Raw genomic sequence first — 17,517 nt, 5'->3', positions numbered from 1 at the left:
CAAACTTATCCAAACTGCTCTTTGATGCATTAAAAATCATCTAAAAAGGTGTCCCAAGTAATATATATAGGGTACTTTTTTGTTACTCAAAATAGATTAAACTTTGTTGCAGCTCTAACTTTACTACAAACAAAACAAAACCAGAGAAATGTTCACTGCAGCAAGGGATTGGCTGACTCATATATTGCGCCCAAGATTTTTCAGCACCTTCCATCTTCAAAGCTGCAGTCCTACCCAATTTCCCAAAAAGGTGAGGTCCCATTTGATTCAATGGGAATGAATTCTGAGCAGACTTGTACAAGATAGCGCTGTAAGGCTACAATGCACACTGTGGAATTAATCTCATTAAATTCAGTGAGATTTACTTCTGAGAAAACCTGGATAGGACCTGCAGGAAGTGAAGAAAACCTTGATCTGGGAGTGGAAGAGCACCTCTCTGATGACTGTAGAGGACTGCCACCTTGTGGTCAACCAATAAATGATACATCTTGATCCTATGCATTTTTACTCATAAAAGGGATACAGTGGTGCCTCGCAAGATGAAATTAATTCGTTCCGCAAGTTTTTTCGTCTTGCAATTTTTTTGTCTTGCGAAGCACGGACTTTGGAAAAGCTTCAAAAATCACCAAAGTCTTCAAAAACCTCAAAAAAGGCTACCACACCGCGTGCTATGAGTTGCTCCTCGAAGTGAATGCACGGTTTTAAGAAAAAGGAAACAAACTTGCAAGACAAAGGAAACAAACTTGCAAGACGTTTTCATCTTGCGAAGCAAGCCCATAGGGAAATCCGTCTTGCGAAGCAACTCAAAAAACGAAAAACTCTTTCGTTTTGTGAGTTTTTCGTTTTACGAGGCATTTGTCTTGCGAGGTACCACTGTATTGTAAAGCTGGAAAGTTTCAGAAAAGAACAACCCAAATGATCAAGGAGTTAAAGCAACTCCTCTACTAGGAAAGATTACATTTAGAGCTTTTTTATTTTAGGAGGGAAATGCAAGTTGGGAAGACATGATAGAGGTGCTTAAGATTATGGGCTGCATACACTGTTGGTTTTAAAGGATAACAGATATGGTAAAAGGAGAATTTCCTGGATGCACAGATCCAGGTTTGGGGCAGGTACTCTTTGGTGAGAGAGCCCCAGCAGAGATTTAAATTAAAACCACAAAACAGGCAGGAAAGTAAAGTGTGGGAATATAAGGTGCTGGGCCTTTCAAATATCCTCTCCTAAGACGCTTTCAGAGTTCCCAATTTCCCTTAGCATAGACAAAGCTCATGTGTTTGAGAAGTTAATAAAGACTCAGAACAGACAAAATAAAGACCTCCTTCACACAGCACATAGCTAAAACGATGAAAATTGCTCCCACAAGATGCAACAGCAGCCACCAATTTGGATGGCCTTAAAAGAGGATTAGACAAATTCACAGAGAATAAGGTTATATGTGGCTACTAGCCACAATGGCTCTGTTCTACCTCCATAGTATATACACAAAGTATCAATTGTGGTGACAGTAATAATAATGCAACAAAACAACACCACAAACTGGCTTATGAGTATAAAACCAAATTTACTAGAATAACAACCAGAATAGACTTGTAACCATTCAAGCAACAAACATACTAAGGTGCCATGTGCAAAACAAAGCCTGGAGATACTGTAAACATGGAGTGGATAAATGTACAGCTGTATCTTAACAAGTTAGATGTGCAATAAATAAACGTTATACAGACTGGATAAATGAACCGTTCAACAAGTAGCGTAAGTCCAACCACAGAACTGGTTGTACATTTATCCACTCCCATGTTTACAGTATCTCCAGGATTTGTTTTGCACGTGGCACCTTAGTATGTTTGTTGCTTGAATGGTTACAAGTCTATTCTGGTTGTTATTCTAGTAAATTTGGTTTTATACTCATAAGCCAGTTTGTGGTGTTGGTGTTCTGTTCCACCTCCACCCTCAGAGGCAGGATGCATCTGCATACGAGTTGTTGGTATAGTGGTACCTCGGGTTAAGTACTTAATTCATTCCGGAGGTCCATTCTTAACCTGAAACTGTTCTTAACCTGAAGCACCACTTTAGCTAATGGGGCCTCCTGCTGCTGCCGTGCCGCCGGAGCACGATTTCTGTTCTCATCCTGAAGCAAAGTTCTTAACCCGAGGTAATATTTCTGGGTTAGTGGAGTCTGTAACCTGAAGCGTATGTAACCCGAGGTACCACTGTACAGTATTCATGCAGATAGGCAGCCTAGCACAAACCTCAGCAGGGTATGTGCTGTTGTGCTCAGGTCCTGTGTGCAGGCTTGCCACTGAGGCCATCTGGGTGGCCACTGTGAGACCAGGATGCTAGATAGCTCAATCGGTAAAGGATTAAATTCTTAATCTCAGGGTTGTGAGTTGAGCAAACGATTCCTGCATTTCAGGGGACTGGACCAGATGGTCTCCATCGTCCCTTCCAATTCTACAATTCTGAGATTCTATAACTTAGATGGGCCGTTCACCTACTCCAACAGGAAACACCTTCTGTTCTTATGCACAAACCTCAAACAACTGTATGCAGGCCTCGCTCCGAAACATACCCGAAACCCCCTCGCACTTAAAAGCAGCCGCGCCCCTTTAAACCGCGCCCGCTTCTAAACCAACTCCATCCATTCACAAAAAAAGCTTCCCCTCTTGAGAATGAGCGTCGCCCCGGCAGAGCCACGCCCCTCCCTCTGCTCCAACCACTCAGAAAGCGACGAACGGCCAACCACTCTACGCAGCACGTCGGAGCCCGCCTTCTCCCTCTCTTTCTACGAGACGTAACCACGGCGGCGCTCCGGGTCTCGCCCCCTCCCATCCGGAGAGGACGTTTCTCCGCGCATGCGCAGAGAGGAAGCCTCGCCTCAACCTGCTGGCGCACGCGCGACCGCTGCTTGACGCGTGCGCAGCTCCGGCCTTTTTTTATATATATATTAATTTTTTTTTTTAAAAAAAAAAAAAAGCTCCGCCATTTTGCCGGGCTCCTTTCTGAAGGGGAATTTGAAGCGAGGAAGGCTCCGAGCGGCTGAAGTGAGAGAGAGTCGTCGCCGTCGTCGTCCTCCCGTGAGAGAGACGACGGGAGGTTGGAGGAGGAGGAGGGGAAGCTGAGGGGGGAACCAACCACCGCCACCATCTTTGCGTTTGGGGCGCCTGACGGGGGAGGCCGGGCTAAGCCTGAGCGGAGCCTCCCGCCGCCTCCGCTGGCCCCGCCGGAGCCGCAGACAGAGCAGAGCGAGCCCCGCCCCCGGCGGTGAGTGGCGAGACCGTTGGGTCGTGTAGGCCGCGCGCGGAGGGGGCGGGGCCTCGAGGACCGTTGGCGCCTTCCAGCAGGCCGCGCCGGGGGGGGGGGAGGGAGGCATTCGCCCCGGCCGCGCACGTGACCGGTTCAGAAGCCTGGCGAGCAGCGGGGGAATGCCCGGATGCAGCGGGGTTCTGTGGTGGGCGGGGCGACTCCAATGCATTCCCATGCATTCCCTTCTCTCCAGAATGAATGAATGAATGGGTCTCCTGTAAAATCAGTGCTTTTTTGGGGGGGGGGGCGGAGCGGAGAGGTGGGGGAAGTTACCGCGAAGTTTATTGCGGGCCCAGTCGGAGTACCGACACACACACACACTCTCTCCAGCAGTGGCTAAATGTTAAGTTGTGATTAATCAACTCAAGCAGACAAGGATCTGGATTAGAAATGGCCACAAATTTTTTGATTGCAGATGCAGGTGGGTTTTTGGCTCAGGCATTGGGTGTATATCCATATCAGCCCCGCCGGACGAAAAAAAAAGATTTAATTTTTAAAAGGTCAGGGAACTCAGTTCCCCTGAGTTCCTGCTTTAAAAAAAAACCTGTGCAAAATCACTCTTGATGTTGGCTCTACTCTGCCCTCCCTTATTTATTGTTATTTACTGTATTATATTTATATCCCATTTTTTTCGCCAAGGTGGTGAACTTGGTTCTCCACCCCACCCCCTTTTGGTCTCTCAATGACCCTGTGAGGTAGGTTGGGCTGAGAGACAGTGATTGGCCTAAGGTCACCCAATGAGCTTCCTGGCTGAGCAGGGACTAGAACTCTGGGCTCCCAGGTCCTAGTCCAGGGGTGCCCAAACTTTTTTCAAAGAGGGCCAGATTTGATGAAGTGAACATGTATGAGGGCCGACCAAAGCTGTTGAGCTTCTTTTTGGATTTTACCCCAGGACATATACTGCTATGGGGGCCAGATTAAATCGACTGGCGGGCCAGATTAGGCCCCTGAAACACCAATGAATGCAGCACAGTGTAGACTCCTCCTGTAGCACAGTAATGCTCCTTCTGGGAAATGAATTTGACCAACTAAACTAGGCGAGGGCAACAATAGGTCTCAAACCCTCAGTGAGTTAGGAACTTATCCTGCATGTGAAGACAGGTGCAGGCGGTAGCCATTGATAGCCTTCTCCTCCATAATTGTATTGAGGAATCTTGCTTGGCTCTTTTAAAAAGAGGGGGGAAAGTTCCTTGAGACTGACTTGTGAGGCAGATGCTCTGTTACTGGCAAGAGGACCAATGAACTCCCTGCTTCCCAGAACATAAGAGCCCGATGGATCAGGCCAAAGACCCCTGTAGTCCTTCCACTTGTTCTCATAGTGGCCAACCAGATAGCAAAAAGCAGCAGGGCCCGGGTGCAAGAGTGCTTTCCCCTCCTTCAGTTCCCAGGGCTGGTATTCAGAAGCATTACTGCCTCTGATCATGAAAGCAGAAATTAGCCATCATGGCTGTTGTTGTTTAGTCATTTAGTCGTGTCCGACTCTTCGTGACCCCATGGACCAGAGAACGCCAGGCACTCCTGTCCTCCACTGCCCCCCGCAGCTTGGTCAGACTCATGCTGGTAACCTCGAAAACACTATCCAACCATCTCGTCCTCTGTCGCCCCCTTCTCCTTGTGCCCTCCGTCTTTCCCAACATCAGGGTCTTCTCCAGGGAGTCTTCTCTTCTCATGAGGTGGCCAAAGTATTGGAGCCTCAGCTTCAGGATCTGTCCTTCCAGTGAGCACTCAGGGCTGATTTCCTTCAGAATGGAGAGGTTTGATCTTCTTGCAGTCCATGGGACTCTCAAGAGTCTCCTCCAGCACCAGAATTCAAAAAGCCATCATGGCTAGTATCCATCAATAGCCTTTATCCCCCATGAATTTCTCCAATCCTCCTTTAAAGCCAGCCAAGTTAGTGGCCGTAACTGCCTCTTGTGGGTGAATGCCAACATTTAGCTGTGAGCTGTGTGAAGAAGCCCTTCCTTTAGCAACAGTTAATGTTTTCTTTTTTCTGAACTGGCCCTGTCTTCTTCTTTTGCAGATTCTGGGGACCTGAGATGGCCGCGCAGTCAGCACCGAAAGTCGTGCTTAAGAGCACCACCAAGATGTCCCTCAACGAGCGGTGAGGAGCCCAACGGCCAACTTCAGCTCATAAGATTTTTTTTTAATTTTTATTTTTGCTTAATTATCACTGTGTTCGATATCCAGAGCCAACATGGTCCTTGCCCTGCTTTTAACCTACCCAGATGCAGAGAAGCAGGGGGCAGCTTTACTTCTGCCTTAAATCCTACAGCAAGCGATGGTACACAAGGTTAAAAGGGCCAAAATTGTCTGTCTGATGATAAAGCTGAAAACGGTAATCTGGTGGGATGTGTTCTAAGGAAAACCTCGCACCCTCCTTTTTTTCTTCCACATGTGTTCACATTATATAGGTGACCCCTGCAGTGCGGTAGCATGTGACCTAAGCTGCAGGAGGCTTTGCTGCGGTGTCCAAGGCGGACACACATCCTTGTGTGGTCTGGCCTGTAAGAGGCAGGCAGCTGGCCGCTCTGATCAGCCCGAAGGCTCCTTGGCCACAGTCCTTGGACCTTGTAAGAGGCAAGTGCTCCGCTCCATTCATCATCTGCTTCCTTTGCCCTCTGCATGCCCTCTCTTCTCCTTCCTTTTTCTTCTCTCCTCTCCTCTCCAGTGCATTCCTAAATGTAAAATTTCCAACTAATAGGTGGTGCTTACATTGTGTGGCCCTTGTGTACTCTGTCTCTGTTAAGAGGGTTGGTAATCTTAAAACCTGGTCATCTCTCTGGGAAACGCACAGCTGGTTTCAATGGCAGGCCAGGAGAAGAGGGATCTAGTGTACAGAGGTATGGCAGGCTTGGATTATCTGAGAAACTTTGAGCTACTCTGTAGGGGTGGTTCCAATATTAGTTGTACTTGGAATTGGTCCCTTGAAACACTTGGGCATCTACATCCTTTCTGTCCATTAATTTCAGTAGGTCTGCTCTGAGAGGACCATACAACTCACAGTCAGCTGCTCTTTGATCAGGGATGGGGAACCTGTCAACCTCTGGGTGTTGCTGGACTTCCAGTTCCCCATCCGCCCCACCAGCCTGCTTAGTGGACAAGGAATTGTAGTCAAGCAACGCCAGAAGGACCAAGGGATCCCCCCACCTTTGATGTAAATGCATGACATTACAATTGCAAAAAAATTCTTTCTAGCCTTACATAATGTCTGTTCTAAAGGTAAAGGGACCCCTGACCATTAGGTCCAGTAATGGCCGACTCCGGGGTTGCAGCACTCATCTCACTTTAATGGCCGAGGGAGCTGGCGTACAGCTTCCGGGTCATGTGGCCAGCATGACTAAGCCACTTCTGGCGAACCAGAGCAGCGCACAGAAACACCATTTACCTTCCCGCTGGAGCGGTACCTATTTATCTACTTGCGCTTTGACGTGCTTTCAAACTGCTAGGTTGGCAGGAGCAGGGATCTAACAACGGGAGCTCAGCCCGTTGCAGGGATTCAAACCGCTGACCTTCTGATCGGCAAGTCCTAGGCTCTGGTTTAGACCACAGCACCACCCGCGTCCCAAATGTCTGTTCTGTTAAATAATAAATTGTGCCTTTTTACAGCCATGTTGCTGAATAGCATATCTCCACTTCTTGGATTGGCATTTCATTGCGTCTAACGTTTTCATCAGGCGTTCTTTGAGGGTGTAGGGATAGTCCTTTTGCAATCTGCAGAATACTATTTAATAAACAGTGCAGTCCTACATAAGCTTATTTGGAATTAAGTCCCACTTTGCTCAATCAAGTGCACTTCCAAGTAAATCTTCATAGCGTTATGGCATTATTGGATAGGAATACACACACACACACACACACACACACACGCAGGCAGTAGGGTTTGCAGCCTTTCTGAACAATCGGGGGAGCCTGCTAGCTATGCTGTAGACCAGGAGTGGGAAACATGCCTTTCGACATTCAGAAAATGAATTCTAACTTTCCATTTGAATTTTTTTTTATTTCTTGCCCCTTCTCAAAATTGTAGGTGTGTGAGTTTTGTTAAACCCTGGGAGTTGTGAATCCTAGTGCCCTCCAGATGTTTCTGGACTACAACTCCCATCATCCCCGGCTGTTGGCCATGCTTGCTGGAGCTGATGGAACTTGCAGTCAGTAACATCTGGGAGGCCAGTGGTTACCCACACCTGCTGTAGACTATTCCAGAGTTTTCCAATCTTTGTCATGATACGTTAGTGCGTCAGCTGCAGTGTGTAGTTGTGTTGCATGAACGCCCCCTGCGCTCCTCCTGGCACTGGAAAGGGTTAGTTTAACCTCCAGTTTGCTAGTAAAACTGAATTACTGTGTTGCAAAATGATGCATTTCCAAAAAGTGTGTCACCAACTTGAAAAGTTTGGAAAGCTCTGCTCTATTCCATAGCATCAGGTTTGCACTTGTGGCCATCTCTCCCATGCTGGACTCCTCAATTGGGGAACCAGTGCTCAGGCCACACCACACTTTAGGGGGCTTCCTGTATATTAGTGACATTGCGCTCATATTTTGGATTTATTAGAAGGCTTCACCAACTATATTGGGCTCCGCCGTCAAGGGGTAGTTGCTTCCCATCGTATTTTGAAGGTTGTATTAGTACTATTTGATATTGAGCCCTTGCTAACTTGGTAGGGTGAGTGGCATCATAGACGTGGAAAGGGGCGAGGTCCTTGCCCAGAGAAAATCCGTTTGATTTCATTCAGTCACTCAATTAATTTGTATGCCGCTTTTCCACAAAATAAATCATGCTCAGAGCGGCTTATAACAAAGAAAACGGGAACACGTTGCAAACGAATGCTATTTTTACAATAACTTAGCAAACATTAACGATTATAATAACATAGCAAAACCCCACATTTCAATACTATAAACATCACAATATTACTTAAACAGCATCCAGAAAGCCAAAAGCAAAAACGGCAAAGGAGCTTCATAGTTTCACCGTAGTCCGAGAAATACCCCTCCCATAATGTGATTGATTTATGACTCATTTTTAACAGTTGCTCACCAGTGTGCCCTTGTCCTGTCTGCATTTGACCTTGTGGCTCTGGGCCTAGATTGGGCAGCAGGCTCCGATTCATTGCTCTGTCCCTGCACCTGCCAGGGCATGGAGTTGTTGGTGGGTAGAGGGGTCTCCATGTGGGGAAAACCTGTGGCCCCTCCAGCTGCAGTTGGGCTCCCGATTTCCCTCAGCCCTAGCCAGCATGGCCAGTTATTTGCTGAAGGGTCCATTTCTGGAGCCAGGTCCAAACTTGACTTTGAAAGCACATCCTGTGTGCTGTTTGAGATCCTTACTCATAGGATTTGAATGCCCCCGGCATGAGCAGAGAACACTTCCCACCAACGACTGGATTCTGAAACCATCAACCATCAACCATACCAAAATATAGCTACATATAAATAAGGACCAAGGCCTACCTGCCCTTCTTAAAGCTGAGCACTGCCACAGATGGCAACATTAATTAATCAAAGGCCTGGTTGAGTTAAAAAGTATTGGCCTGATGCCTAAAGATTGGCAAGGTTGGCATCAGGCATGTCTTCCTGGGACCAGCGGGTGGCAGCATGGCACCACTAGAAAAGGCCTGTTCTTGTGTGATCACCCTCCGTACCACCCCAGGTGCGACACACTATGAGAAGGGCTTCAGATGAAGACTGCAGGGTCTGGGCTGGTTCCTATGGGGAGGAGAGGTCTGTTGCAGCTTCAAGATGACCTAGTGGTTCAAAGCAGCTTGATTTGGCAATTCCTCTCTTAACTTACCTTTGCTGGCCAATTGATTCAGTCCATTTGCAACCAGCACTGCTTTCCCTTCACCTTTCTCTCCATCTTGCTTAACTGCTTTGTGTGCTTTTTTCCATCTTTGCTTCTTCATTTTGAGATCACATGAAATTTGATTTTTTTTATTTAAAAAATCACTTCTGATTTAAATTTACTGCACTAATCCACACCCTTTTGAATGTCCTGTCCTTGCACGTCTTCTGGAAAACGAGGAAAAGTCTGTAGCTCATTAACCTGCGATAAATTAAAATGTGTACCACGTTGTTGGCATTTTTTTTAAAAAAATTGTGGGCCGCGGCCGCCCACTCTTAAGGGCCATGAAATGCCAGTTGAGATGCTTTTGTAATGACAAGCTTTTGTTTAAACACCCGTTTTGTTCGACCTTGAAGCTTTACTAATATGCTGAAGAACAAACAGCCGATCCCCGTGAACATTCGAGCCACCATGCAGCAGCAACAGCTAGCCAGTGCCCGGAACAGGAGGCTGGCCCAGCAGATGGAGAACAGACCTTCTGTGCAGGCTGCGTTAAAGCTCAAGCAGGTGAGAGAGGCGCAGGAGAGCCAGCGATGGAGCCTTGGCAGCCGGGGGCTTCCTTTGGGTGGGAAACACAGGCGGGGTGTGATAGGTGGATACCAGCTTCTGGAAACCACAGAGTCCCGCTTGCAGGTTTCCCACAGCGTGGTCTTCTTGTGAGATTAGGATTTTGGGCTAGGTGGGCCATTGGCCTGACCCAGCAAGGCTCTCCTTATGCAAATCTTTGGTTGATGTTCCTGCTGGTGAGCCACATCCCACGACACCTCCTGCTGCCTTCTAGGAAGTAACCCTTTGTCCGGGTGGTCTGATCCACCAGAGCTCTTAAGGAAGGGTTGCATAGCAATCACCATATAGCTTCACTCAGGGGTTGCTAACCTGGTGCCCTCCACCTGTTTCGGGTGCAACTTGCATCAGTCCCAGTTCAGTCAGTGATGGGGTGTGTGTGATGGGAGCTGTTGTTCACGACAGATCTGGAAGGCACCACATAGACGTACCCATTATTTGTTTACTTCTAGTATTCATTGTGTGAAAAATAACAAAAAAGAAACCACAAACACAACCACACAAAAGACAAGAACGATTGCATGTCACCCCAGAAACAGAAAATGCCCTTCTATGTAATTGTGCTGCGTAAGGTTAAAGCAACATGGGTTGATCTCAGGGACTTGGCTACAGCAGAGGAGGTTCCCTTGCACCTCGCTGAGGCAGGCCCCAGAAGATTACAGGCTTGTGACCGAAATCCCATTCTGGGAGAGTTTGCCCTTCTGAGTTTGGGCCTCAGAGGACCAGGGTGGTGGTGCAGCTTTGCTGGTTTTGACCATGCAATCGTTTTCCCCCTGTGTAGCTTTAGTCTACATTTGGGCCCCATGGTGGCGCAGGCAGCCGTGACACATGTGTAGTGGGTGCTGCTCCATTGGACGACTTGTGTGAAATGGCCTTTTTTAAATGAGAACATATGGCAGGAGCTAAAATCATCATCATCAAACCTTTTATTGGCATCGCATCCAAACATCCAAAACAAATCAATACAGAATTACCACTTCCCCATTGGCACAAAACATTTGCTAAAAGAAAGGAGGCAGAGCAGTCTATCGTCACATCTCTTGGTCTCCAGGGAGATCAGACGTCTGCAGTGTATTTCGACGACAAAAAACCAAATAGAGTTAGCCACTAACTTGGTGAGCTCCTGATCATTCCCCAGTAATAGAAAATGTATGACCTCCAACTCTGGTTTTCATTTGGGAATACAGAGTTGATCTAGAAATTGCTGACAGGTCAGCATATAGTTTACAATTGAGAACCATATGTGTAAGGGTTTCCACCAGGTGGTCTTCACATGGGCAAGTTCTTTCTCATTCCACCCTGGCTGAGAACCTTCCCCAAAGGAGGTTTGATGGATTTAAATTAAACCTGGCCAGCAAAAATGCCCTTCTTTCTTGAGGGTTAAGCAGAAATTCAAGGTAATTGTGGTTGGTTTCATGTGCCCAAGAAAGTTGAAAATAAAGAGGGGAAGATGTTCTCTCTGCTGCTACTGTTAGTTCTTGGCGTTCGATATCCCACAACCTAGTTTTTTTTATAGCCTTGGCAGATGGAGCTAAAATGCAGTAGAGTCCTGAAAGAGAGGCATGGTCATCCCCTACTTGCAAAAGATGGCTCTGATTCATCTCAGAGTGCATCTGCGGTCACCTCCTTTCCCTTTGTCTGATCTAGTTAGGATGTACCTTGGTATCATTTCATGAGCTACCAGGTGACTTGTTGTGAGAGCTGGAGAACCATGTTTAACATTTCGTATATTTACAGCCGCTCACAGAAGAATCCATTATGCACTGGTCTGCTGATGTGATAAGACCATTGCATAGTTTTTATGTAATGGTATTTAAAATAAAAATGCAGTGCATCTCTCAAAATGTTCTGGGCACATCTTCATTCCCTCCTCAAACCAAACCATGTTGCTTCACCCTTTTTCTTCCCCAGACCTTTCCTGCATTGAACCAAGAGCCGTGGTGATCACATGTGACCCTCTCTCTCTCTCTTTCCCCCCCCCCCCCCATTACTCCCATCTCAAGCAGCTTGTGCCCGCCCTTCCGTGCCAGCTGCTCTCTGCTTGTTTCTGTGCGACGTTTTCCTGTCTAACACTCTCTTCTTCCAGAAGAGCCTGAAGCAACGCCTGGGGAAGAGCAACATCCAGGCACGCTTAGGCCGGCCGGCGGGACCCCTGGCCCGGGGTGCGTTAGGGGGCCGAGGCTTGCCCATGGGTCAAAGAGGCTTGCCCCGAGGAGCCATGCGCGGCGGACGTGGCGCCAGAGCGTTGCTACGGGGAGGAATTCCCCTCCGAGGTTAGTGTGTCAGTGAATTAGTTCACTTAGGACTGGGGGGGAGGCAGCACCGTTTTCTGTCTGGAGGCAGCAATCCTTTCTGGGTACCCTTCCAAGAAGGGCCACATGCCAGTGTTGGGCAGGGCAAGGAGGAACAATGGGTGGAAAAGTTAAGGCCAATTTTACCTTTGTGCCATAGGCTACTTTCTGCACATACACATGCATTCCCTTCTCCATCCCCCACCCAGAGAGGCATGGCCAGAGTTCAAAGGCACATCCCAGCCAGGCAAAAACACTCAAGGAGAGTGTGTGAAGCAGGGACCATGAGGGGTGGGGCCTGGGAGAGTTCCGAGGGCCAGATAGGGAGACCTTGAGGGCCACATTCAGCCCCCAGGCCTGAGGCTCCCCAAACTCCACTTGCCAAATATCACTTGACACCCCCCAAAGATATATCTGATGAACATTAATACTATGGGGGGGGGCAGAACTGATGTCCATGCTTCACACAGCCTGTTTGCTGTGTGCTCTGCTTCCCCAGTTTGGGGGCTCAGTACATAAACTTTGACGTAGTCCACATGTTAATCTACATGAGTCTGATTGCATGGCATGACTTCAGTGGATTTAGTATACTTGGTGCAAACTTGAGAGAGGGGTGGGAGAGCAAGGAGTTGAGGAAAGAGAAACTTAGGGAGCCTGCCCCCCAACAGATGAAACAGTTTCCGGCGCCAGATATAGGATATACAACCAAGGGAGCTAATAATAATAATAATAATTTAAAAACCTGTATTTACTAAGATCCATAGAAATGCAACTGTACCAAAAGGAAGTATTATTAAAATAAGATATTTGGGGGGTGGACTTTTGTCTTTGTTCAGGGCACCATATTACCAAAGACTCAGCGGCCTTTGGCAGAGCTATGCTTCTCTTCAGCTAAGTTTGCTATCCTGGAGTAAGCTCTGCTTGTTTTGTTTTTTAAGTTCCTAGCTTCTGTAATTGCAGAGAGAAGCCTGGGAAATGGAAAACGAGGCTGCTAGGCTTTGAAGCCCATAGGTAATGGGTGGTGAACTTTCAGCTATGACTCCCATCATCCCAGACTGTGGCCATGCCGGCTGCTGGGACAGGGGAGTCCAACATCAACTGTCAGGCTGCAAAGCCTCCCTACATTTGCCATAGCACATTTTGGCATAACAGTTACCTGGGCTGTTGCAACTTTTTTTGAAATAGGACGCCGACAACCAGTGAAGGGGCTAGGATCCAAAAGAGAATTCTCAAGCAAAATGTGCTTTGGAGACACTATTATTATTAAGCCACTGTAGAATTTGAAAGTAGACCTGTAGTTCAGAAATATCCTGAGTTTGCTGGCAAGACCTTTTCTTCAAAAACTCAACTGATGGTTGACTCTCTCTCTCTCTCTCTCTCTCTCTCTCTCTCTCTCCCTTTAAAGGACAGGGTTTACTTCGGGGAGGACGCGGCATAGCTGCTCGAATGGGCCTGAGAAGAGGAGGCCTTAGAGGACGGGGTGGGCTTGGCAGAGGAGGGCTTGGCAGAGGAGCCATGGGCCGGGGTGGCATTGGCGGCAGAGGTGAGCACAACTAACTTGGGATGTTACACTCACTTTCATTTTATTCCTGCAGCCTCGTACCTGGCATTGCAGAGAAATTCAAAGAAGCGAAAACATCAGTCCCATACTGAAAAGGTTTAGTCTGCCATCTCAATTCAGAATGGCACCCAGCTGTTTCCAAACTTAAGACGAAAACCTGCTCCGTCACCTCAGGAACCGGCATGCCAAATTTGGTTGCGGTATCTTTAAGAGGCATCTAAATGCTTAGCGAAGGAACAAACAGCTTTCCAAAAATAATCAGTAGATTTACTGCATGTGTGAAAACCACAGCACAGGAGAGGTCAGTTCTATTCGTTTGCCGCTTTTTACACCAAAGTATTTCGAAGCAACTTGAAATGAATAAGCAGGAATAGCAAAAAAACCGTTAAAATCAAACACAGGAAAAACATTGACACCCAAGAGAGCCACTGCCTCTGTCAGATAGACAAACATTATTATGCAACATAAGGCAGCTTTCTATGAGGACTAGAATCTGCCATTTAATCAGGAAAACTAAGATCTGGGATCTTGCTTTAACTTTAGGAGACAAGCAATAACTAAATGATAAACATCATCTGTGAATGCAAAAGATCCAATCACTGACATCCAGGAAGGGGTGGGAATATCCCCTTCCTCAAAACACCGGAGAGCCCCCTGCCAATCAATATAGACCAGGGTTTCTCACACTTGGGTCTTCAGCTGTTTTTGGGCTACAGCTCCCATCAGCCCTAGCTAGAAGAACAAGTAGTCAGGGATGATAGGAACTGTAGTCCAAAAACAGCTGGAGACCCAAGTTTGGGGAACCCTGGTCTAGGCAATGCTGAGTTAACTAGATGGACCGATAGCCTGGTGCAGTCAAAGGAAGCTTTCTGTGTCTACTCTGATTATCGGCAGCCCTCCGATCACATTTTAGGCATCTTTTGCACTGGAGAGGCTATGGGGCGGGAGCGGGGGGCAGTTTGAACTTTATCCTAGAAGAGGAGGCAGCTGAGCTCCAGTGATGCAGTGCCTAACCCTGTCCTCCTCTTCCTCCTCCTCTCCCGCCCAGGTCGTGGCATGGTGGGCCGGGGACGAGGCGGCTTTGGCAGCCGTGGGAGAGGCCGGGGACGAGGCAGAGGCGCCCCCCGCCCCGCCCTGACCAAGGAGCAGCTCGACAACCAGCTTGACGCGTACATGTCGAAAACGAAAGGACACCTGGATGCCGAACTGGACGCCTACATGGCCCAGACAGACCCCGAAGCCAACGACTGACCCACCCTTGCTGTAGACACTCGCTGAGGTTGTGTGTTCTGTGCGCTGGTCCTTCCCCACCCAAGCCCTCTCCTGTAAGCCATGACCGGCAACAGCCGCCCTGACGGCGTGGGGAGGGGTAGGAGACAATAACTTTCACGGGTTTCTCTTGCATTTTGATACTCCTGCGTTGTATGAAACGGGCGGGCGGGAGAGAATTGTGTGTTTATCTACATGCGCGCGCGCACACACACACACACACACACACACACACACATACATTTCTTAAACGACTTCCAAAAACAAATGTGACTGACCTGCTGTCTGCAGATGGCATCATCTTGAAGCTCCTCAACAGGACATTACATGCATGACTGTCCCCCTTCCTCTCCTGTATTCCTCAACCCCCCCCCCCCAAAAAAATTTTTTTTTGACCTTGCTGTAGACAGAAGGTCTCAGGTGCTTATAAATTGCAGTCTCGGCAGCTACAGCTGCTGTAAGAGTTGGCTTTCAAGGTGGCTGCTCATGCACAGTGATGCTGAATCCCATACTTCCTTTCTGATGTTTCTGCTTACGTCCACACTCCAGGCCCAACAAATAATTCTGTGACTTTTATATATGGTGAGCACAAATCAGTGGAGTTCTTCCTTCCCTGCCCCTCTCCTTCCTCCAACCCCCCACTCCCCCAAAAAAGGATCAGGCCCAACTAGTGTTTAATTCACCAAACCTGTTGTGGCCGAAAGCAGATTTTTTTTTTTAAATAATAATAAACAATGGCAGCAAACTTTTCATTTTTATGTTTATGCTCTTGTGGCCAGCCTGCTGGTTGGTATTTTGTTTGTGTGTGTTTGAAGACACTAGGAAGGCAGATTCTTTTCTCTGTTTGCCGCCCAGTGTCTTGTGAGCTCAACTGTTCTGTTCTGGTTTTGAACGGCATCTTGTATTTTCTGGTTTACCATAAGAAACAATTGCAGGGAAAAGGGGGAAAAATGCCTTTGTCTTGGTTTTTTTTGGTTGGTGGTGCGGGGACTGTTATTGGAAACTTACAGTAAATTGAAGAAGCCGCTACTACTATGACCTTTTTGGTCATCTTTTAATAGATAGGTGGGGCACCTAGCTGCCTATCATTTCATATCATGAGAGTGTCAGCTGACTGATAGATGGGCAGTCCTACAAACTTGCCAAAGTTAACCCACCGGTTGGGAGGAGGGATCTACTTTGCCAGTGTGTTCCCTGCAGGAAATGCCCTGGTGTATTTACCATATTTTTCGCTCTATAAGACACACCAGACCACAAGACGCACCTAGTTTTTGGAGGAGGAAAACAAGAAAAAAAATATTCTGAATCTCAGAAGCCAGAACAGCAAGAGGGATCGCTGCGCAGTGAAAGCAGCAATCCCTCTTGCTGTTCTGGCTTCTGGGATACCTGCGCAGCCTGCATTCGCTCCATAAGATGCACACACATTTCCCCTTTTTAGGAGGGAAAAAGTGAGTCTTATAGAGCAAAAAATACGGTATTTCATTTTATATATTCGTATCCCACTTTTCTCCCAAGTTGGGATTCAAGGAGGCTTGCTGCACTTAAAATACACCAATTACAAATACAGAATAATACAGAATGCAGTGGTACCTCGAGTTACAAACACTTCAGGTTACAAACTCCACTGACCTGGAAGAGTTAAGAATTTTGTCCCAGGATGAGAACGGAAATCGTGTGCCAGCGGCGCAGCAGCAGCAAGAGGCTCCATTAGCAAAAGCATACCTCCAGTTAAGAACAGTTTCAGGTTAAGAACGGAACTCCGGAACAAATTAAGTTCGTAACTAGAAGTACCACTGTGATAAAAACACACTAGTTAAAACAGTAATGAATATACATTATAACATATTGAAAACCAGCCACTAAAATAAAATTTGCAGCCCAGTGATCAGCTTTGTCTGCATGAGCTAGAGGCCTGTCTAAACGGAGGGATAACAAACACAACCAATTTAACCTCTCTTTGGAGGAAACTCCACAACATTAAGAGCAGCTGCAGGAAAGTCGGTGGTTGGAATCTGCACAACGGGGTGAGCTCCCGTTGCTCTGTCCCAGCTCCTGCCAACCTAGCAGTTCGAAAGCACGCCAGTGCAAGTAGATAAATAGGTGCCGCTGCGACGGGAAAGTAAACAGTGTGTCCATGCGCTCTGGTTTCCGTCACAGTGTCCTGTTACGCCAGAAGTGCTTTAGTCATGCTGGCCACATGACTCGGAAAGCTGTGTGTGGACGAACGTCGGCTCCCTTGGCCTGAAAGCGAGATGAGCGCCACAACCCCATAGTCACCTTTAACTGGACTTAACCGTCCAGAAGTCCTTTACCTTTCACCATTTCTGAAACAACCTTGGCTCTGGGTCCCTAAGCATAGAGATGAGCATTGTTTTGCAATTTAAGTATCTGTCTCCCAGCTTGTTTATAGTGTCTGAAACGGGGAGGAAAAGATGCAGAAATGGATGGATTTGTACATATGTCACTTTTAGACATATGTACAAATTTTAGATACAAGCCACCTGCTGCTCTCCAGACTACCAAAAACAAACAATTTAACAGATTTCTTCTGGACTCAAGTCTGCTTTTGTTAGGTGCATCTCTGGCCCCAGGTCCACAAAAGTTTATGCCACAAGATCCTCAGGTGATTGCAGAAAAACAAATAGTCCCTTAACACACTTACCCCTCCGGAAATTCCTCCAAAACTATAAAAATTG

The 17,517-nt window shown here is 47.3% G+C and overlaps 1 protein-coding gene across 3 annotated transcripts; it reads left to right on the top strand.

The window, feature by feature from the left end:
- Positions 1-2,899: 2,899 nt before the first annotated feature.
- CHTOP (chromatin target of PRMT1) lies at positions 2,900-15,536 on the top strand. Of its 3 annotated transcripts, none has more exons than XM_079958459.1 (6): positions 2,900-3,261; positions 5,324-5,404; positions 9,493-9,643; positions 11,787-11,973; positions 13,397-13,534; positions 14,601-15,536. In XM_079958459.1, exons 2-6 carry the CDS (start codon positions 5,340-5,342, stop codon positions 14,801-14,803), a joined length of 744 nt encoding a protein of 247 aa, XP_079814585.1. In that variant the 5' UTR covers positions 2,900-3,261; positions 5,324-5,339; the 3' UTR covers positions 14,804-15,536. The 3 variants fall into 3 exon arrangements, with proteins under 3 accessions (XP_079814585.1, XP_079814586.1, XP_079814587.1); XM_079958460.1 differs by having other exon boundaries at positions 2,903-3,261; positions 11,790-11,973; XM_079958461.1 differs by lacking the exons at positions 2,900-3,261; positions 5,324-5,404 and adding an exon at positions 5,415-5,638.
- Positions 15,537-17,517: the final 1,981 nt, after the last annotated feature.

Source organism: Podarcis cretensis (assembly GCF_951804945.1).
Source record: "Podarcis cretensis genome assembly, chromosome: 16".
NCBI lineage: Eukaryota > Metazoa > Chordata > Lepidosauria > Squamata > Lacertidae > Podarcis > Podarcis cretensis.
Note: the sequence above shows the minus strand (reverse complement) of the source record. Positions and strands in the feature narration are given on the sequence as shown.